The sequence below is a fragment of the Tenrec ecaudatus genome, chromosome 1 (genome assembly GCF_050624435.1).
Source record: "Tenrec ecaudatus isolate mTenEca1 chromosome 1, mTenEca1.hap1, whole genome shotgun sequence".
Classification (NCBI taxonomy): Eukaryota; Metazoa; Chordata; class Mammalia; order Afrosoricida; family Tenrecidae; genus Tenrec; species Tenrec ecaudatus.
In genome coordinates, this window is record NC_134530.1 from 223481628 (window position 1) to 223502996 (window position 21369).

The 21369-nt window shown below is 54.4% G+C and overlaps 1 protein-coding gene across 1 annotated transcript; it reads right to left on the reverse strand.

Annotated features, from left to right (window-relative positions):
* Positions 1-3145: 3145 nt before the first annotated feature.
* KLHDC8A (kelch domain containing 8A) lies at positions 3146-9010 on the reverse strand. The gene is made up of 5 exons (XM_075540550.1): positions 8195-9010; positions 6436-6600; positions 5983-6198; positions 5102-5203; positions 3146-4145 (listed from the first exon to the last, which is right to left on the reverse strand). The coding sequence occupies exons 1-5, from the start codon at positions 8568-8570 to the stop codon at positions 3952-3954; spliced, it is 1053 nt and encodes a 350-aa protein (XP_075396665.1). The 5' UTR covers positions 8571-9010; the 3' UTR covers positions 3146-3951.
* Positions 9011-21369: the final 12359 nt, after the last annotated feature.

Here is a 21369-nt window from a genome sequence, read left to right on the forward strand (position 1 = left end):
GGTTAAGCAAAGCACTCAGACCTGACCTGATAATCAGCACCTGGCAACCATGGTTCGAACTCAAGCCTCTCGTGCTTCAAAGGACTGCCCTTTCCCGGCCTGGCAAGTCTCCTCATTTAAAAGGCAGTTTTGAGATTTCGTGCTTGGGAACCTATCCTAGCCTCCTCAGTTGGCCCTCTACTTTCTGCAGTGCTGTGGTAGTTACAGAATCTGGTGTCAGTTTGAGGAGTAAGAGTGTAGGGGTGGAGCCTAGCCTGTCAATCAGAATATAGCCCATGAGGCCTCTGTGTGGGCATGATCTGCTCTTGATGATTCTGGGAAGTCCTGTATTCCTCCCTGAGAGATGCTCTACTGAGAAGACACATGGCACTGTGCTAGCACGGAGATGCTTACACCGCTACTGTGTCCACAAGACTTTCTACCCACTGGCTTGTGATCTTCCTGCATTTGGCATCATTGCATGTGTTGCATGAGTCTGAAGAGGAATTATAGACTGGGATCAGACATAAGGGCTAAATCAGACTTATGGACTTGATCTGGACTGGGCTGGGCTGTTTTCTTTCTTTTTAAAAAACATTTTATTAGGGACTCATACAACTCTTATCACAATCCATACATATACATACATCAATTGTATAAAGCACATCTGTACATTCTTTGCCCTAATCATTTTCAAAGCATTTGCTCTCCACTTAAGCCCTTTGCATCAAGTCCTCTTTTTTTTCTCCCTCCCTCCCCGCTTCCCCCTCCCTCATGAGCCCTTGATAACTTATAAATTGTTATTTTGTCATATCTTGCCCTATCCAGCATCTCCCTTCACCCCCTTTTCTGTTGTCCATCCCCCAGGGAGGAGTCACGTGTAGATCCTTGTAATCGGTTCCCTCTTTCCAACCCACTCACCCTCTACCCTCCCAGTATCGCCCCTCACACCCTGGTCCTGAAGGGATCATCCACCCTGGATTCCCTGTGCCTCCAGCTCCTATCTGCACCAGTGTACAACCTCTGCTCTATCCAGACTTGCAAGGTAGAATTCGGATCATGGTGGCGGGGGTGGGGGTGGGGGTGGAGAAGCATTTAGGAACTGGAGGAAAGCTGTATTCTTCATCAGTGCTACGTCGCTCCCTGACTGACTCATCCCCTACTCTTTATATCAAGCCCTTTCTTATACATGAGTGTCAATGGGATGTTTCTCTAGTCTACCCAGACTAACACAATGCCTGCTGGGTAGAGCATCTCTGGGCTACGCTAACCGGACCATCAGACGGTCCTGCGATGGCTGTCCCTGGGGAGACCCATGCAGGCATGCCCTGTGCTTATTTCTCTTTAGCGAGCCCTTCCCAGCATCCTTATGCTCCGCCCTGAGAAAACTAGGCCTCAGGTTGGCGCTGAGGGCGGCAGTGCAGCTGACCTCCCACCTCTGCGGGGGTCCTGTTTCATGAGGCAACACAGTACTGTGGGCCCAGCTTGGAAGCAGCCCTGGTTCAGTCCCTTAGGAGCCTGCTGCCACGCTGGGCAAATTTTGTAACTGTTTTTTGCTTCCGGTTTCTCATCTGCAAAACAGGCACAGAGTCCATCTGGAGACTGACTCGGGCGCCTCACTACTTCGGGAGGCGGCATGACTGTCGCCCCTCTTTTATAGGTGGGGGAAAGAGGCCACAAAAAGCCTTCCCTGAGTGGGGGGTGATGGGAAAGTCTACAAGGGTGGGAACGGGGTGGCCGGGAGCCTGATGAGGCACAGTTCCTCTCCTGGGGCACCCTCAGAGCCTGCCTACATGGGTGTGGGCCTCCAAGGGGTGCATCCACAGCAGGCTCCCGACCAGCCCCAAGGTGCTCTCCTACGTTCCAGTGGCCAACAGCCCTGCCTTATCTCACCCTGCAAAGAACATATAGGCTGGCTGAGCCTTGGGGGCCATAGCTACAAATTGGAGGCTTAAAGCCACCAGCCACTCCGAGGGAGGAAAACGAGGTTGTCTGCTCCCGTGAAGATTCACCACCTCCTGAACTCTACGCAGGAGCCCTGGTGGCATGGTGAGTATGTGTGGGGCTGCCATCCGCAGGGTCAGCAGTTCGGAGCTACTAGTGGGAGAAAAATGGAGCTTTCTAGTCCAGAAGAGAACTGCCCACAGGGGTGGGCTTCCTGTCCTATAGGCTGGCTATGAAGCCGGCATCAATTCAGTGGCAGTGGGCCTGGTCTGGTTTGTTCTCTAAGATTCCGACCACCGTGCAGGCTTAGGAAGTTTGAGCACGCCCAGCAGCTCATCAGAAGACCCCATGATCTGCCTCGGAAAACCTCTCAGAACACAGCTCTACTGTCCTGCCTTCAGGGTCACCCCACTTCAGTCACCCAAGAGTTAGAAGGCCCGGGCAGGAAGGGCTGGCTGCAGTCTGCGCTGACCTCACCAGGGGGCACCCGTGGCAACAGCACAGCGATGCCTGGCCCAGGTGGCAAGGCAGGCTTGGGCCGGCAGGTGGCAGTGCCTTTCCAGGGCCAAGCCCACGTCGCTTAGAGAGGGAGGAAAAGAAAAAGGAAAACTCCCCACCCCTTTAACACCCAGCTCCCACTTGTCCTGGAAGACTCCTCCAGGAGGGTCTCCCTGACCCACAGATCCAGATCAGGCTTCCTCTTCTGTTCAAGCCTCATTAGGGGGAAAAAAATTCATCACAGGGTCACATGATGTGTATCTGGTTCCTGCACAGCCCCCCCCCCCCTCCACCAATCAGGGCAGGGGTTCTCTTCCTGGCTGTATGCAGCACAAGCTCAGTGCTTTAAAACAGCCGGCGTCCCAGAAAGGGGCTAGCCAAGCTCTTCCTGGGTGCAGGTCAGGGAGCCACGCCCATCACAGTTTGCAGGAGGCAAACGGAGCTGAAACTGGAGTCACCTGACACAGAGATGGCTCAAGAACGGACTGACCCCTCTCTCAAGTCTCCACACAGGAGAAGGGGGGTGTCTGCTCTCTAGGGAGTGGGGTGGCTACTGGACGGGATCAGTGGGCATGGCCGCAGATAGGTGGTTCTTTGGGGCCCTGAGGATGCTGGAGGGATTGCATCATCAGGTCCCCTCTCCTCTGAGGCCCGAGCACCCACAGAGGCACCTGTCCCCCGCCCAACCCCTCCACACCAGGGTGCCAGAGAGGATATGAATATAGATTTTAATCATTGTGCTGCTGCTATTGACCAGAGTGCAGTTCATCCATCGGTGGTGGATTTTGATGCCACAGTGTAAATGTGGGAAGGTGTCCCAGGGACCACACTCTGGGGGCTGTCAGTGACAAAGGCCAGGCTTCTAGAGGGAGTGGGAGGCAGGAGAAGAGGAGTGAAGAGAGAAGGGGGCACAGGCCCTGGTGGGGAGCCTGCTCCTTCCCCATCATCATATTCCCATCAAGACCAGGGGCTAGGAGAACCCCACTTCTTTCCCAATTCAGCAGCCTCTGGCTCCCAAGTCCTGCTGTGTAGATGGGGTCTGGGACAAGCCTGTCTCGGGGATGGATACCAAAAGGGAGGAAAGAAACCCCCAGACTAGCTAAGAGCTGGACAAAGGGCAGTGACAGCAACTCATTCTGCAGGCCAACAACGCCCTCCCTCCTTCCTGCCCTGGAGCTGGGGCAGAGGTGGGTCCTGGGTAACTCAGGAGGTGGTGGTGGTGGTGGTGGTGGTGGTGGTTCCAAGAAGGGGCGGCTGGGAGAGACCCCTGGGTCTTTCTGGGCCTGAGCAATAATGGGGCCTCTCCCCAGGAGATAGCTGAGCTCTACCCTAGGGCTGGTGGAGTTGCCTGCACTCTTGACCACTTTCTGGGTGTTAAGGGAAAGGGACAGCTCCTAGAGGCCCAGAGCCTGGCCCAGGGGCTGCTGATCGGAGCTGGCACCCTAGGAAGTGGCCCAGCCTGCTTTGAAGTGACCGTTGCTCATGTCCAGAGGGTGATGCAGACCAGGGCAAAGTGCTGGACTGGGGCAGCTAGGCGTCCAAGACACACAGGGCTTCCACGGCATCACTCAGACCCTGGTTAACACCCCCGACAGCCAGGAGACAGTTCTTGAGGACAATGCTGGAGCAGGCACAGCGGGGTGTAGGCATGGCTGGGAGGGTCTCCCACTTGTTCTTCCCTGGGTGGAACGCCTCCGCCGTCTCCAGGACTGTGGGCTGGTTCCCTGAAAGCACCAGGGGGATCCGAGTGTACTGGGAGGCCACCGCCCTGACCACCGTTCCCCTCCCCACCGCCCCTGGCATTTCATGTCTGCAAGATTGTTCCTGATTCCCCCCCCCACCCCCCCCACCCTCTCCCAGCCTTTCCATCTTCTTCAGACTCAGCTTCCTTCTCTCCACCCGGCTTCTCCCAGGAGTCCCTGAGTGGTACCAGTGGTTCAAAGCTTGGATACAGCTATGTGACTGGGGGTTCGAATCCAAGAGGCAACTCAGAGGAAAGGTCTGGCAGTCTACTTCTCAAAACATTAGCCCCTGAAAACCCTGTGGAGTTCAAGTCTGCTCTGACACACAGGTCAGAAACACCTCTGAGTGTACAGCTGGATGGGCGACTCGTTGACGGTTATGCCGGCTGCTTTTCCAGAAGTGGCTAGAGCGTCTCTCCCTGACTTTTCATAAGAAAGCTGCCCACATAGTCCTGCTCACCTTGGGTGCCTTTCTGGCTGGGGTGTAGTGGGAGAACCCCCACACTAAGCACTCTCTGGATGCCTGGGAGCCCCGTGGCCTTGCTCACTGTCCCCTGTATCTGACGTTAAGATTGTCGCCCTTAGAGTCATCTAGTCGTGGGAGGTTAGTATATCAAATCCCTGTCTCCTCAGAATAGCTCTATGGGTAGCTTTCTTGGTCCACTCTGGAGCTGGGTATCCAAAGAGGTTTCAGGCCCCAAGCATTTATGCTTAGCCAGCCTTATGCCTTACTAGTTACCAGTCTGTCCCTTAGACTCTCCAGGCATCAGTTTCCCTCTTGTAAGAGGGCAGAAAGACCTTGGGGCCCCTATGAGATGCAGGCTGGGTGAGTGGCATGAGTTCTCCAGAACCAGAGGGAAGGCAGTACAGAGAGGCAGAGGTTTGCTGTCCCCCAGGACCGCAATGCAGGCCAGCCAGGCAGTGAGCGCCATCCTTACCCAGTCCCCCGGCCACGACGATCCGGCCACTCAGAGAGCCAGCCACAAAGTCAGCCCGCCGCTTCTTGAGAAAGAAGGAGCGTTCCATCTTCAGCCATCCCCCTGTAGGTCGGGTGAGGGAGGATGAAGAAAAGAGAGCTAGATGCTGACCACTGCCACCAGTACAGACTGAGCTCCAGCAGGGCCCCCCTGGGGCTGCCTCTCCCCGTGCCATCGGGGCACACATGTGGCACTGCCAGATACATGAATGACAATCTCCATGGCCTCTCCCCTCTCCCACGCCTGCCGCCATGACCACTGGTAAGGAAACACCTTGTTCTACCTCCGGAGAGTCTGTACTCGCAGGTGCCAAGCTGGAGAAGAAACTAGGCTTGAGGCAGCAAGCACTGGAGTGGGGATCCTTCAGCAAAGGGCTGGGAATCCGGGTTCCCGCTCTGCCCTGGCCCAGGATGGGCCTTCTCATAAAGAAAACAAGCAGGTGAACCCAGTTGGCTCAATTGGGCTCTGACTCCTGGGAACCGTGTGGATCTAAGTAGGACTATGCTCCACAGGGTGGCCCTGGAGAGGGCCTTTCTTCTGGGTCCCGAGGGGCAGACTCAAACTAACGACCGACTAGTTAGCAGCCAGGCGAGTGCATACTGATTTGCACCAAAATACACTGATAGAAAGCCATCAACCATATGAACCCCGAGAATGGCCTGAGTAAAGTGACTTGTGCAGACCCCAGGCTTGGTAAGGGGCCCCTCAGCCCTTTCTTAAGCAGATGGCAGATGAGTGGGTCCACCGGATGATGGATGGGATGGGGGGCCAGGCACGGGGACTGGCTGGAGAGGCAGTGGGCAGCCAGAGCCTGGATGAAGCGCCCCGAGTGAGCTACTCACCCTGCTCCACATCGAACACGTCCATGGTCCGCAGGAACTTGGGCTGCCGGTAGAGCCGGCCCTGCCGCAGGCCTCCCAGGCTATACAAGCGGTTGTCCAGGGTCACAAAGTTGGAGAAGGCCCGCTTACTGGGGATGTTGGGAAACTTGGTCCAGGAGCGCGTCTCAATGTCAAAGACCTCAAAGGCGTTGATCGCATACTTGGACTGCCGTCCCCCTGGAGGCCAGAGCAGGAGGGGGTGGCCAGAAGAGTCAGTTCCCTGTGGGGTCTTCCCCGCTGCCTGCTCCCCGATCCTACAGGAAGCTCCCTATTCAGGCAGGTCACAGGGTCATGGCAAGGGATCAACCCACCAGCATGGCTTCCCAGCAGAACTGACCCAAGGAAGGGAAGTTGCCGGGAGGTGGGGTGGGGAGATAGGGATGCGGTGGTGTGAGACGGATCACCCATCCTTACCCAGCACATAGATCTTGGAGCCTCGGAGGAAGGAGGTGGCAGCATATCTTGGGGTGGGCATGGGGGCTAGGGACACCCACATATCCTTGAGCATATCATAGTGCAGGAGGTGGTTGTGGGGGCGGAGGTCCGGGCCCATGCCACCTGCAGCGTACACGCGATAATCTACGGAGAAAAGTCACACACAACCCCCCAGCTCAGCTCACACATCCCGTGGCTGGGAATCAGGCCCACCAGGACCCACCATCTACCACGGCCAGGCTCAGTTAACCTGGGGACCCCAGCACGGAGGCGGTGCCAAGTCGTCTGTCTACCTATGTTTCAGAAAGTTCACAGAAAGATGGCATGAAAAGATAATGACATTTTCCCATGAGCTTTTGGAAGTCCCCCCACCCCCACTCCCACCCCCCGGGACTAGCACTTCACCGAACAGGTTGTGAGGACAAAAGGCGTAGACACAGACACTTATGGTCAGGATTCACAGGTGATATATTGAAGTCTAAGGAGAAAGACAGGACTTTCTATTCTTGTAAATAGTTACATCTCAGGAACCCACGGGGACCATTCTGTGCTGTCCTGTAGGACCACCATGAGTCAGGATTGACTCGAAGGCAGTAGAAATGGTTTGCTTTTGGAGTGGGAAGAAAGAAGTCCTACATTCCTCTTTCCTCCTCCGCATCTGCATACCACCTGTCCTTTCTTACTGGAAGGTCATAGAGGCCCCGCTACCCCCCCTGTGCAGAGGGATTCTGGCCTCCTGCTTCTCTCTGATCACCTTCACAGTTCAGACTCAGGCTCCTCAGGTAAGACCAGATCTTCTGTCTTTCCTTCCTCCTCGGGGCCTAGCTCTGGGCCAGCACCAGAGCAAAACTCAAGAAGTAGGGTTTTTGACCAACGTACTCAGAGCAGGCAGCTCTGTAAGGAGAGGAGGGTCAGAGGGAAGGTCGAATCCCCCTGCAAGCCTCAAGCCTGTGCTGCCCACTCAATGTGTCCGAGCAGGAGGCCACCAGACTCCCACTGGACAATTTCCCACAAGATCCTTTGTTTCAGCAGGAGAGAAAGGAGCAAGTGGCTTGTCCACCTGATAGGAGAGCCCTATGTCCCATGCTCAGGCACTTGCAGGGTCTGAGAACCAGGGCAAGATACCTCGGGGCGCATGACTCTCAGGATCATCCCAGGCTCCACTCAAGTCTGTCTTTCTGAGTCTAGGTGTGAGGAGTGGGTGGGGAGTGGACAGAGGGATGGGGTCCTGGAAGCCCTTCCAGTGAATGTGGTTTAGTGATGGTTCAAAGATGGAATGAATGCCCCTCCGTAAGCCGCTCCACCTCCTCCCTCTGGCGAAGGCTGATGGATAGTAAGGAGGGGGCCAGCCCAAGACCCCAAGAGGTGCTTGGAGGGGTGGAAATGGCAAGACAGATTTCAGGAAATGGGGTACCAGTGGGAAGGAAGTACCTTCACCCTGCTCAAGGTCTGCATTGAACCTCACAGTGCACAAACACAACTCCCTCTCTGGCCTAAGCCAGGCCAGCAAGCCAGGAGGCACCTGGCTCAGCGGAGTTCTAGCATCAGATGGAATTACTAGACATTTTACCTCTCTGAGTCTCAGTTTTCCCATCTGTACAATGAGGCTGGGAAGCTCTAGTTTTAATGCCTATTGCGATAGTGCGTCCCCCAAACCAGAGTTGGTTCCCACCCCCTTCCCTGTCTCCCCCCACCCCCACCCCTACCCTCAGCGACCCTCCACCCTTGCCCTACTCGCCTTTGGCTGTGACGGAAATGCCCATGGCCGCCTCTCGGAGCACGCTCCTCCTCTTCCACTTGCCTTCATCGATGTTGTACATCTCCACGACCTTCAGGGGCAGCTGGCTGGTGCCCACACCCCCGATCACCATGATCCTCTTCCCCAGCGCGGTGACGGCCACGCCGGCCCGGGCTGTGGGCAAGGGCGGTAGGGCGGTCCACTGGTCCGCCTCCGGGGAGTAGACCTCGAAGCAGTCCATGGGGACACCGTTGTCGTCACATCCACCGATGGCATAGACCTGCCCCCCGGTCTCCAGCAGGGAGCAGTAGACCCGGCGGCTGGGCAGCGGTGCCAGGCGCTTCCACTGGAAGTCCTTGACGCTCGGCACCTCCATGGCCGCCTGGGGGGCCCCGCCCGCCGCGGCCCCGCGCCCTCGGAGGGCCCAGGCCCCGGGGGAGGTGGGAGCCCGGGGTTCCGCAGGCTACTTACTCCCCCCCAGGCCCTACATTCCCTCTCGCCACCTCCATCTCGCTCCCTGGCGCCGGCTTCCGCCCGACCCCGGGCAAGGTCCCCGACGCCGGCCAGCTCTCTACGGTCCCTCCAGCCTCAGCAGTCCGGTGACGTCCACGCCTGGCCCTGCGGGAGGAATCGGGCGAATCAAGGGAAGCCGGGGTCCAGGCGCCCTGGCCGCGGGCGCGCGATGTTCCCAGCCCCTGGGCAACTTTCAGAGAAAGACGCGGCGGCGGTGGGCGCCCCTGCGCCGTGCATCCCGCCCCGCCCCGCAGCGCCACAGCCCCGGCCCCGGCTGGCCGCTCCGAAAGCTCGAGTGCGCGGGGCGGGGGCTCGCGGAGGTGCAGCGCTCGGCCGGCTCCCGGGCCCAGGAAGGAGTTAATGTCTCCCCGGCGCGGTCCCCGCCCCGGCGGCGCCCCCGCCCCCGCGCACACTAACACCCCCCAGCCCGCCGCGCGCGGCCGCGGGGCGCCCAGCGCGCATCCCCCTGAGAGCTGGGAGCTCTCGCCCGGCGGCTCGGGGAGCGCGGGAGGGCGCTCCGTTCCTCCCCAGGCCTCGCCCGCTGCCAGACACGCAGAGGAGGAGAATAAATAGGCAGCCGTGGAGGAGTTGAGCTGCACCCAGGGCAAGATTGGGGAGCCCGCTTTGCACGCGCCTCACTCCCACCGCCACACCTGGGCAGGAATCCGCGTGCGCCCGGGCAGAGCCAGCTGTGACCTCTTTACATAAGCCCTGGCAGCGCCCGGGCCGGCGGCAGTGTGGGGGCTAGAGGGGGGGCGCGGGGAGCGGCCGGCGGAGACGCTCACCTTCTCCAGGGGTATCAAGGAGAGTGGTCCACGAGAGCCAAGTGCCCAGATGGTGGGGAGGGGGCACCCTCCTCCCGATGTGGGGGGTAGGCGGTTTGTGAGTGTTTGTTTTGGGTGAGGAGGCGGAGAGTCCAATTACCCGGTTTATCTACAGTACACAGTTCGTGACAGGCTCGGCTCACTAGCCAGCTTTGCTGTGGGGAGGCATTACCATATGGTTTAACCTAATGGAACCGAGCTATGTGGGTGCGACACGTGTATACAAACATAACATAGCCACCTACCGCGCACTTACAGGGACGCATCACCTCCCCCTCCCCCAAGGCGGACATAGATCAGTGGAGAAATGGACAGATGTACCGGAATGGATACAGATGCAGAGACAAGACAAAGAAACAGATGTCTCTCTCTCCCTCTTTTGTCATCTTCTTGTTCTTCCCTACCCCACCCCGACACACACACACACACAGACACACACACACACACACACACACACACACACACGCTTCAGAAAGGGAGAACCTGGTTATCTAATCTCAGCCCAACGCTCTCCTCTTTCAAGGATAGTGATTTAAAAAAAATCTGCCTATGATGGCAGGGGGTTGGGGATTTGAGGGATTGCAAGGCCTATATGAGGGCGTCCTTGAACACAGCCAAGTCTTCCAGCAGACTTGACAGTCTGACAGTCTTGGGTTTGAATTCAGGTTCCGCAAGTGATTGAACTCTTAGGCCTTTGGATTCCTTATCACCCTTCAGCCTTTTTGGTCGCCATTTGCAGGAAAATGACAGAGGTTGACTACACAGAGATCCCATGCTCCCTGTACTGGCTTTCCCCTAGTGGTGACATCTTGCAGAACTATAGTGTTACAACCAGGATATCAGAATTGCTGCAGTCGAGAAACAGCACATTCCCAACACCACAAGATCCCTCTGGTGGCCTTTTTTGCAGTCACTTAAGCCACTTCTTCTCAATTATCCCCTTAATCCCTGGCAACCACAAATCTAGTCTCCAGTTCTTTGATGTAGTCCATTTCAAGAATCCTAGGGAACCCTATAGTGTGTGACCTGTAGAGATGGGCTTTTTCCTATTTCCCCCCACTCACCATCATTCCTTGGAGACTCACCCAAGCTGTTGCCCTTATTAATCATCACCCATTCCATTTTTATTTCTTAGCAATATACCATGGTATAGCTCTATCCTTGTAGGTTTTAATGAGGATTAAATGAGGCTCATATTTGTAAAATTGCAGCTTATTAAAGTACAATTCTCCTTATTCTCCATTTGTGATTAGTCTAACCTCATGTTTGCCCTGCTCTGCCCCAGCCTCTCTGGGATTTGTATAACTTCTGTGTTGCTCAAGGACAGATATATTGTGTGCGGCCTGCTGAAGGGCTCTGCCCAGAGGGTCATTAAGACCTCACAAATACTCCCCGACTCTTCTAGCTGGTTGTTCCAATTGACATTTACATCTGTGATTGTCTTGTGACTAGAGTCACATGAAGCCCTTGGGAAAGTACGTGACTGTGTTCCGGGGTAAAAGGACACAAAATGCATTCTGATCACCAGCGGGACTCCATTGGGACTGCCTACTTTGCTGTCAGATTCCCTGCCAGGGTCACCTTCCAAGGAAACTTCCAGAGCTCGTGAATTTGGCTTTGCTTTTTCAGGACATAGGAGCCTTGGTGGCTTAGTGGTGTGACCCGTTGGGCAGCTAACCACAAGGCCAGCCGCTCCAAGCCACTCCCTGCTCTTTAAGAAAAAGATGAGGCCGTCTACGCCGGTGAAGAGTTTCAGTGTGGAAACCCATGTCCCATAGGGCCGATACGAGTCGGCATTGACTAGATGGCCATGAGTTTGGTTTTGGTGTTTGGTTCCCGCTCATGAACCCACATTAGGAATAACCAGGAGCTCTGTAAAGCCTGAGACACAAAACCAGGACCCAGTGAATAGCTCTTGATACCTTACTACTACTTCTATCAACAACATTCCAAGGAGAGGCCAGTTGTTAGTGGTTATAGTGATGGGGAGCAGGGAAGTGGGAGCCATCACTTAGAAAGCAGTGTTTTTGATTATAAACCCATCGCCATTGAAGCCATTCTGACGTGTACCCCACCCTGCAGGACTGAGTGGAGCCCCTAAGTTTTCCAAGTCTGTAGACCCGTGTGGAGGCAGATTGCCACTTCTCCCTCGCTTGGCATGCTTCGTGGCGATTGTGGACGATGGCTGCATGGCCTAATTAATGTAATTGATAACACAGAAAAGCACCGAGGTAGCAAATGTTGTGTTATAAGTAGTTTTACAATAACAAAAAGAATTTCAAAGAAGAGTAAGCACAAGCATTTTGTGTCTCACTTAGAAATGATTTCCCACGAGAAACGGTGCCACGGCTCCCACTGAACAGTGGCTGTAACGTCAATGCCAGCAGTGCTCCACAGAGCAGTGGTTCACATCCTGTGAGTTGAGACCCTTTGGGGGTCGTATGACCCTTTCACAGGGGTCACCTAAGACCCTTGAAAAACACATTTCCGATGGTCTTAGGAACCCGGACACCGCTCCTCTATCCGTCTCCAGGCAGGTCTGCCCACATGCAGATACGCCCACGTGTGAGTGAAGACACTTACCCACGCTACACCCTGCTTCAAGACAAAGTTTCATTTATTTGTCATTAGAAATAAATATTTCACAATATAGAATTACATATTTTGTGATGAATCACTATGTGTTAATGATGTTCCATTTGTAACAATGAGAATACATCCCGCCTATCAGATAGTTACATGACGATTCATAACAGGAGCAAAATGACAGCGATGAAGTAGCAACGAAAACAATGTTATGGTTAGGAGGCGCTGTGTGAAAGGGCCGCGGTATGAGGAGGGCTGAGAATCACGGACATAGAGCTTTTTCATGGCCGTGACCTTGCAGAAGCAGACAGGTTTTCCTCCAAGGCGCCTCTAGGTGGGTGAGAACTGCCAACCTTCCAGTTAGTAGCAGAGCCCTTAATGGTTCCTTCTCAATAAAAACCCCAAAACTCAAATGTTAAAAAACAACCCAACTCACTGCCATCGAGTCCACTGGGACGCTCAGTGAGCCTGGAGGGCATGACCGAGTGTCCCTCTGAGTTTTCGAGGTTGTAAATCTTTGTGGAGTAGAAGAAGGTCTCACCTCTCTCGCTCAGAGCAGCCGGATGCGCGGCCCACGAGGCTCTGGGACCCCCTTCCACTCACACAGGCCCATTTGACTCTCTTGAGAACTTGGCTTTAAACAATTCCAGTGATTTTTTCACTGGAATCCTCAGTGCTTACAGAGCAAGCGCCTCTAGAACATTCAGAGGAAGCCTGTGTTCCGTTCTCTTTGTTCAAAAGAAGAACTCATAAATAAATTCTAAGAAGAATGTGGTCTGAATGGATCAAAACGAACAGTTTGCCTTTCTTCCCAGGGCTCACATCCGGCCCAGAGGAACAGAACAAACCCTCACTTGGAATGATGTCCACAAAAGCAGCACAGTAGAGTCCGGCGGTTCAAAAGCCTTTTAGTGACAGAACAGGTCTGTCTTCAGCCTCTCGGACCCACGCAACCTTTTACCAAAACAGTGAGGCGGAGGCTTCTTGCGCACACCCACCCATCCCAGTTGGGGCAGCATAAGAAACACGTATTCAGCATTCACCCAAACCCCAAGCCTGTTGAGTCCATTGTGACTCAGAGAGCCCTGAAGGACAGAGTACAAAGTGTCCCATAGGGCTTTGCGGGCCGTCAGCCTTTACAAAAGCAGGTGGCCAGATCCTTCTGCGGAAGCGTCCTCCGAGCTGGCACTGCTGAACGGTCAGGTCCTGGCATGTCACCACTGCCTCTCCCGAGTGCCACGTCTCATGTTCGAACAACTCACTGAAAGAAACCAAGGCCTGTGGATTGGTTTCCTCACGATCTTCCAATGACCGCGGATCAGATTATCGGGGCAGAAGTCAGCACCCATTTTTAAAAAAAAGTTATTGCGGTCTTTTAAAAAGAGGCTATATGTGTGTGTAACACCACATGCTCAATTTCAACCATCTTAAAGTGGACAGTCCCTTGGCATTGATGACATTCACCGTGTTGTGCAATCTCTAACCATTCCCCCAGACTTTTCATATCTACCCTCAACAGAAGCTCAATACCGAGTCTGCACTGACTCCCCAGTCTCAGGTAACACCACAAGCCTTGGTCTGTGTGCATCTACACCAGGGCTAGGGAACATCCGGCCACGGCCCGCCTAAGGCCTGTGAAACCATTCATACAGCTACCATCACAGGCCTCCCCAAGAGCCGGCGTTCCAGCCGCCACTTCTCTCTCCCTGGCACGGAATCCATGCTGACGCACAGTGACCCTCTGTGGGCTCCTGAGACTGTAACTGTTTACAAGAGTTAAAAGCCCATTCTCTCTCCCTAGGAGCTGCTAGTGGTTTTGAACTGCTGATCATGTGACTCACCACCGCCCGTGGAGTAACCAGTAGACCACCCCGTAAGTGAATTAAATGTTTGACCGGTATGGCCCGTGAATGACATTGCAGACATCCAAAGGGCCCTTGGCAGGTAAAGGTCCCCCACCCCTGACTTTCAGTCTACAGTTCCCCTTGGTCATAGCTCAGGAATATGAAACGTAGTGAGACGCAGTGATGGCAATGATATCATGCAGGCCAGTCCCACTGAGTCTAGTTTGAGGATTCCAAACCCAGTGCTCTTCCCCTGGATTGTAACTTAATCACAATCAAAGGATTGTGTCTTATTCAAGGACATCAAGCTTTCCCGGGCTCCCTGGTCCCTGGCTGTAGTGAGAGCATCTAGACTCCCTGAAGGAATCCCAGTAAACCCTTCTCCCGTCCCACAGACAGACTGTGTGCCAGGCATCCAGCTCGGGCAGGACTGGAATCCAAGGCCCCGAATAGGCCCTGCTCATCCCTAATGCTCATCTCCCACAGTTCCACCCTTGATCGATCGAGGGGCTCAGCCCCTTGGAAAAGTACTAAGAACAGGATGCCTTCCTAATTGCTTGTTCTGGAAGTCCTGGCTTCTGTCCATTTCCTTTACTCCTTCCCAAGGCTCTTCCTCCCAACCAGGTGACATCCTTTCGCCCTTACCATGAGTGCGCATCCAGGAAGCTTGTAACCTAGCAACAGCCATTTAGGATTCCTGGGTCGCCTGCTTGGTCCCTGCCTAGGCCGAGACACCAACTAGGAGCCTTCAGGGGGTGTCCAGCAGATCTGGAGAGTCCAGTCAGTCAGTCCTTTGCTTCCTTGCCACCCCATTTGAGTCCATAACTATTTTCCCTGCCAGGAAGTTCTTCCTCGTGTCAAACCTAAATCCTTCTTGTTTTAAGATCTCTGATAGTATTGGGGCTGGTTTCCTTTTCTGCCTTAGATTGTGTTCGACTTTTTGCCTGGCTGACAAGGTGGGAGTGGGAAGCAGGGCTGGGGAAGCTCATGAACTGCCTCGAGGTGAGTTCGTGGTTCTGTGGAGAAGCAAAGGTTCATTTGTCTCAGAGACAAATGTATCGTGATACTGATACATCAATCAAACTGCTCAGCCCCAGAGAATATCGCTTAGTGATTTTTGTTGGTTTGTTTTAAAGTCACCCTTTGGCCCAATTTGCACATGAGTCCCTGGGGCCAGCAAGTGGTTAAGTAACGAGTCTACCCAGAGGTGCCTCCGAAGAAAGACCTAGAAATCCCCCACTGAAAAACCAGCCCGGACCACCCTGTGGAGCACAGTTCTACACACAGAGGGTTGCCGACGTGCCAGAGTTGGCTTAACAGTAAGTGGCTTTTAATTCACATTTAATTTAAAACACCCCGTTTACTCACAAGTTTCTATTGAGTGTCTGCTAAGTAGTCAGCGGGGCCCTGCCTTCATAGAGCTCTAGGGTACACTATGGGGAAGCCGGGAGTGTGGGGCGGTGAGGGCAGCTTCTTCACAGAAAGCTAGGCAGATTCCCAGCCTGCAGGTCACAGATGGAATCTCGGTGGGGTGGGGTCCAAGGTCTGGGGGGATTTCAAGCATACGGCACATTTTGAATCAGCAAAAGGCAGCCCTTTTGTTGGGGGGATTGGCTTTTTCCCTTAGGGAGAAAGAGGAGTTCGTCTGCTCTTAGTTACTAGAGTAGTTCCTTCTCCAAACCTCCTCACTCGGTGCTGCTTTCGTGGGGGGCCACTGCTCCCCAAGGCCAAGATCACCTTCTTTCTTCAGGGCCCACAGAGCCCGGGGCAGCGGGAAAGGGTACCTGGTTTGGAATCAGACTGGGCCTGACTCCCCGCTCAGCTGTGTGACCACAGACAAGCCACATGCTATTCCGGATTTCAGCGTCCTCATTTGTGGAAAGGAAGGAGAATCAAGACTAGCTGCCCGCTGAAGGCGAGCGGGACACCGGACACCAGACAGTTCCAGGCACATCACAGCGGCTGCCGGTGACCCCCGTTCACCAAAGGACCAAACAGTGGGGACCCAGTCACATTGTCCCGAAGTCCATCACCAGGCCTTATTCTTCCTCTGGCAAGTGACAAGTGGCTATCCCTCCGACTGGCTGTGTGGTCAAGTCAGGATGCCCCAGAAAGTACTGACCAGTGTCATGAGGTAGCAGCCTGACCAGGGCCCGGTGCCTCCCTTATGCAACAGTCTCAGGATCTTGTCGGAGACAGGACCCTGTCCCCCTGGCTAGTCCACGTCTCTGCCCAAGCTCCCGAAGTCTCAATTGCATTCTAATCTGGAGAACAGCTGGTTTCCCACCTTTAGAGAATTACTTTCTTCCAACTAACCTGAAGCGTGGTCCAGTTTCTGGGAGTGGGGAGTGAGGATGGCTCATCCAATTAGGTTGTGGCTGCCGGCCCACCCAGGGAAGAGCAGGCTCCTTCCCCAGCCAGGAAAATCCTCCTTCCAGCCTAGCCTCCGCCCACCAGTCCGACAGCCCAGAGGAAGGAGCCAGGGGACAGGAGGGGCCGGCACCTTAGGAGCATCATCTGCACCTGCGCTCATGGTCCCAAGAAATGGCCCCAGATGTAGGGGCTCACCCGACCTGGCCTTGCAGGCCTCTGAGGTGGGGGCACGGGGCACACAAATGGTTAAGCTCTTGGCTACCGACAGATAGGTTGACAGTTCATGACTCCCTGGGGGCACCTTGGAGGAAAGGGCTGGCAATCCACTTCTGAAGACCCTGCGGCACACAGTTCCACTGTGCACACATGGGGTCCCCGGGGCCTGGAACCCACAGAGGGTGACTGGTTTGGTTTTCGCCAGTCATACAGCCTTGGGTACAAAGCTGAGGTACAGTCAGCAAGTTCCTTCAACTCCCCAACACCCACCCCCACGCCCACTCTCCAGTGCCCAGTAGAGGCCCCGGCATGGTGAAGCTTCCTAGATAGATCAGTTCAGGAATGGGCCGCCCACCTGTGCCCCCGCCTGCTGTGGTAGGTGAGATTGGAGTGCCGCAATGTGGGCCCCAGGATATGGTGTAGGGGTGGGGGGGGGAGGTAGGAGAAGAGGTCATGTTGGTTTTTAGACTCCGTTCAGGACAGAAGCGATGAGGCTCATGATGTCAGCAGGGAGGGGACTCCCTGGGAAGACCTCAGCTGTGCGCCTGTGCTTGTTGAGAGATCCGGAAAAAGAAAGGGCGCTTATAATGCAGCTTGAGGGACACCAGTTACTAACGAGGGAGAATCCCCTGACCAGGCGAGTTAGAGATCAGGGAGAGTAGGGGTGAGGGGGTGAGGGGTGTCCGTGTGACCTCTTCTGGGTGATGCTCAGAATAGGGAAGAACACAGGCAACCTCACTCCATCACACTCTGTCATAACCAGGGTGGGCACCCCTGGGCAAATGGCATCCCTTCTGGGTTCTGTGAAAGAAGAAGAGGGGTGGTCAAGCGAGCTGCCTGAGGCTTCTCCTGGCTGGCCGGCCGGCCAGACGGAGCACTCCTTTCTCCTGAGAGGCCAAGCCCCATCTGGGGTCAAGCTCTGGTGCCACAGTGGAGATTCTGGCATCAACAGTCTCTTCCGCTTCCTGGCGACACAGACAGACAGCCAGTCTGGCCTGCTGCTCCCACGACCAGTCAGTTTCTTGAGAGGATTTGGCTGTGGGTCTCCCCAGCCTAAGGCAGCATCCGCCCTCACTAGTGCCCCCCAGGATAGTGGGGATCCTGGGATAGCTGTTATTAATGGGCTGGCTCCTTGTAGAAGCAGGATGCCCACCTGGAAGCCCTTTCTCTACATGTGAAAATTTGCTGGTTTGTCCCAGGTCACCAGTCTGGGGCCTGGCTGTAACTCAGGTCCCCCAGGGGTCTCACCCTGCACCCCTTTTCCTGTGGAGATCAGCAGACCTTTCAGAAGAGCAGAGACTGCAGGTGGGGGAAGGCCAGGCTGACCACTCCAACCCGGCTCTTTAAATGTCCATTAGTAAGTTAATGTCGCCGTTTTCTGAGCCAGCAGCAGCCTCCATTCTTCTTAATTAAAAAGAGCTCCACGTCCTGGCAGAGCTGAGAGAAGGCCCAGAATGATTTACACCGGCTCTGGCGCTCCAGCAGGGAGCCAGCAAGAAGACTGATTAGCAGATGGGCCAACCTTCCTACCGTGGATGCTGTGTGTGTGTGTGTGTGTGTGTGTGTGTGTGTGTGTGTGTGTGTCTAGCTCACAGGCTGTGTGTGAAGAAGGTATGGACACACAGACCAGCCTTCTCTCCCCCACCCCACCTGCTGGTCCTGAAGAATAAATTTAAAAGCGTCCCCCCACACACATCCCTTCTGATGTGGTTCCCCTTCCTAGAAAACTCTCCGTTGTGGGTGACTAAAGCTCAGTCAGGACACTGTTGTCTCATTAGACCCAGCAGAGCTAAAGGGGCCACTCCCTAGACAGTCCTCTATGTCCAGGGGGATGTGCTCCACCTGGCGCAGAAAGTGTGCTGGAATTCCCCAGAACAGGGTCCACGCTTACTTTCAGCAGGGTTTCCAGGGGTCCCACACTCCTCCCTTGCCCCCTCTCTAGCACTGCGTTTTGTCTGACTTCATACCTGGTGAGATCCAGGGCACTAGGCCCTTTAAGGGGACCAGGAATGGAAGGACGGGAGCCCCCAGCTCCGGTGGGACAGAGTTGACACAGCCTCTGGCCCCTAAAGAGCCCCCAAGAGCACTTTCTGCACACCCCACCCCAACCCTACAGGGGCAGGACCAGGGCCCTTCTCTCCACCTGGCCTGGCTTGCTCACCTCCAGGAGCCCCAGCCCTGAGCCTCAGCCCTGCTCGAGAGCCCCACCTCTGGCTGGAAGGAGGCACTGCTCCCTGCGGGGGACCTGAGTGGAGGGGGTTCCGAGTGACTTTGCTCAGGCTCTTAACATACCCAGAATCCCACGGGAACACACATACACGCACGCACACACGGGGTGGGCACTGAGAAGCAGGGATCCTCCAGGTCCTGCTTCTACCCACTCCTCCCCCAACGGGGAAGCAGTCTGTCACCCCAGCAAGGTCATTTTTCTCCCTCAGAGAGGCTGGTGTTTTGAACTGCTGATCTTGGAGTTGGCGGCCCAACCACTAGGCCAGCAGGTCTCCTGGTTGCAACTTAAGGTGCATTGGAATTAGACATGGTCTTCTGAATGGGTGGTGAAAACCCCACCATTCATACCCTGACTGAGACACCAGTCCCGTCCCCCCCACCTCCTCAGGGGACACCCTCCCTTGCAGTGGCAGCCTCTGGAGGGTCTTGGTCGAGAGACTCTCCTCCATCCACCACATCACAAGGCAAGGTCTCTTAGAATAACCCAGGGCCAGGAAGAGCAAACTATAGCCCTGGGCCCTGTTGTGAGGTCTAGAAGCTGAGAACAGTTTTCACATTTTGAAAAAAATCAGGAGGGAAATATTTTGTGACACGTGAAACTTACATGAAATTAAAATCTCAGGGTGCCTAACTGAAGTGTGCGGGAACACAGCCAGGCTCATCCATTTATGCGCTGGCCACGCTGCTGCCCACTCGGAGCAGCGCTGAAGAGCGGACATGGAGCTGCCAGGGCGGACAAAGCTGTCAACTCCTCACTGCTTGGCCCTTTGTCCAAAATGCCCGTCTACCTTCGCCGCTGGGGACGTTCAGGGAAAGGCAGGCGGTGGCACCGCGTTCTTGGCAATCCGCTCTTTCCGTGTAGGCTTACGTTGGCTGGAGGGAGGGGATTGCATCGAATGTTAACAAATACCAGGTGTGCACATTGTTGAATGGAGACTCATTTGCTCTGTAAACCTTCATCCCAACCACAGCCACAACAACGAAAACCTGATCTAAGATACAACACAACCCTATGGAATGGTGATGAAGGAAAGGAACATTCACTGGGCACTTTTACCCACAAATGAAGGAGCACCGGGCTGCTAACCACAAGGTCAGCAGTTCGGAACCACCAGCTAGCTCGGAGGAAAAAGAGACGAAGCATTCTACTCTCATAAAGAGTGACAGTCTCAGGACTCGGTGAAGTTGATTATGGCAGATGTGGTTATGTTAAAATGTATTGTCTTATTATTTGATCTCCCTTTTGCCCCAATATTAAACCTGTTTTAATTTTTTTGAAAAGTGAAGGAGAAATACACACAGATTAAGCCCCTGATGAATCCCCTCTGACCGTAGACTGGAGATGTGAGGAAGCTGCCTGTCATGCAGAATGCACTGGGAAGTGGATTGTTGCAGATGCAGTTAGGTTAACATCTAGCGCCCTGTCACTTGAGCTCTCTCCAGGTCAGCAGCTTGAAACCACCAGCCATCTCTCAGGAGAATGGCTTTCTACTCCTGTGAAGAGTGACAGTCATCTCAGAAACGCACAGCAGCAGTTCTCCTCTGTCCTATAGGGTCATTATGAGTCGCCATCAGCTTGATGGCAGTGAGTTTGGGCTTATGATGCTTTTAAATTTGTTCCAGTTTTTAATATTTCCTGTTTTCTCTTTGATTGAGGTTTTTATCTAATTAATTTTGTTATTGTCTGTTAATGCTCGGCATATGAAATCCAGGATAGGTGTCTCTAGAGAGCAGTAACTAGAGTCCTGGTTCTTTGGGAGGATGGCAGGGGAGGTTGGGGGGAAGTGGGGCACTAATAACAATGAGGATAAGAATGAAGCCAATGTCCTAAAACTGGTTATGGTGATGGTTGTACAACTCTTCTTGATGTGACTGAACTATTGAATTATAAAGAGTGACAAGCTCAGAAACCAACCTGGGCAGTTCTACCCTGTCCTATACGGTCTCCATGACTCGATGGCAGTGAGTTTGATTTGGTTTGGTTTGGTGGTGCAATGATGAAGTGTTTGGCTGCTAACAGAGAAACAGGCCGTGAACCCAGCCAGCCCTCATGGTGTAGTGGGTTATGTGTGGGACTGCTAACTGAAAGGTCAGCAGTTCGAACCACCAGCCACTCCTCACAAGAAAGACAGGGCTTTCCAAATACAATGGGATGATGGATTGCTCTAAGGGTTGCAAAAGTCCCCCAATAAAATGATTAATAACTTTTAAAAAAGAGTTACAGTCTCAGAAACTCACAAGGGCAGTTCTCTCCTGTCCTACCGGATTGCTGTAAGTCGGTATGGACTGACAGTGAACGTGATTATGGGGGTAGGCTGTGGCTGGGAGACCCCTGGAGGTGTGCGTCTCTAAACATAACAGTCAAAGCAACCCTGTGGGCAGTTCTGCTCTGTGCGGGTTTGGGGTACTGGCAGGGGTTGGGATTGACTCAACGGGCCAGCAGCTGACAGGAGCATCACGCAGTGCTGACAATGACCTTGAGAGGACACAGGCACTAAAAGCTCCATTTCCCCTGTGATGGCCTGGAGGCTCAGAGAGACTGGAAAGATGCCCCAGGCGGCATGTTTCTCAGCGTGCTGCTCAGCCGGTG

Excerpts from the sequence above, each read along its gene's own strand:
- KLHDC8A (XM_075540550.1), bottom strand. The coding sequence starts at position 8,570 with ATGGAGGTGCCGAGCGTCAAGGACTTCCAGTGGAAGCGCCTGGCACCG. Across the intron at positions 6,199-6,435 it reads CTCCAAGATCTATGTGCTGG|GGGGACGGCAGTCCAAGTAT; the intron begins GTAAGGATGGGT and ends TCTGGCCTCCAG. Across the intron at positions 5,204-5,982 it reads CGTGTTCGATGTGGAGCAGG|GGGGATGGCTGAAGATGGAA; the intron begins GTGAGTAGCTCA and ends CCCGACCTACAG.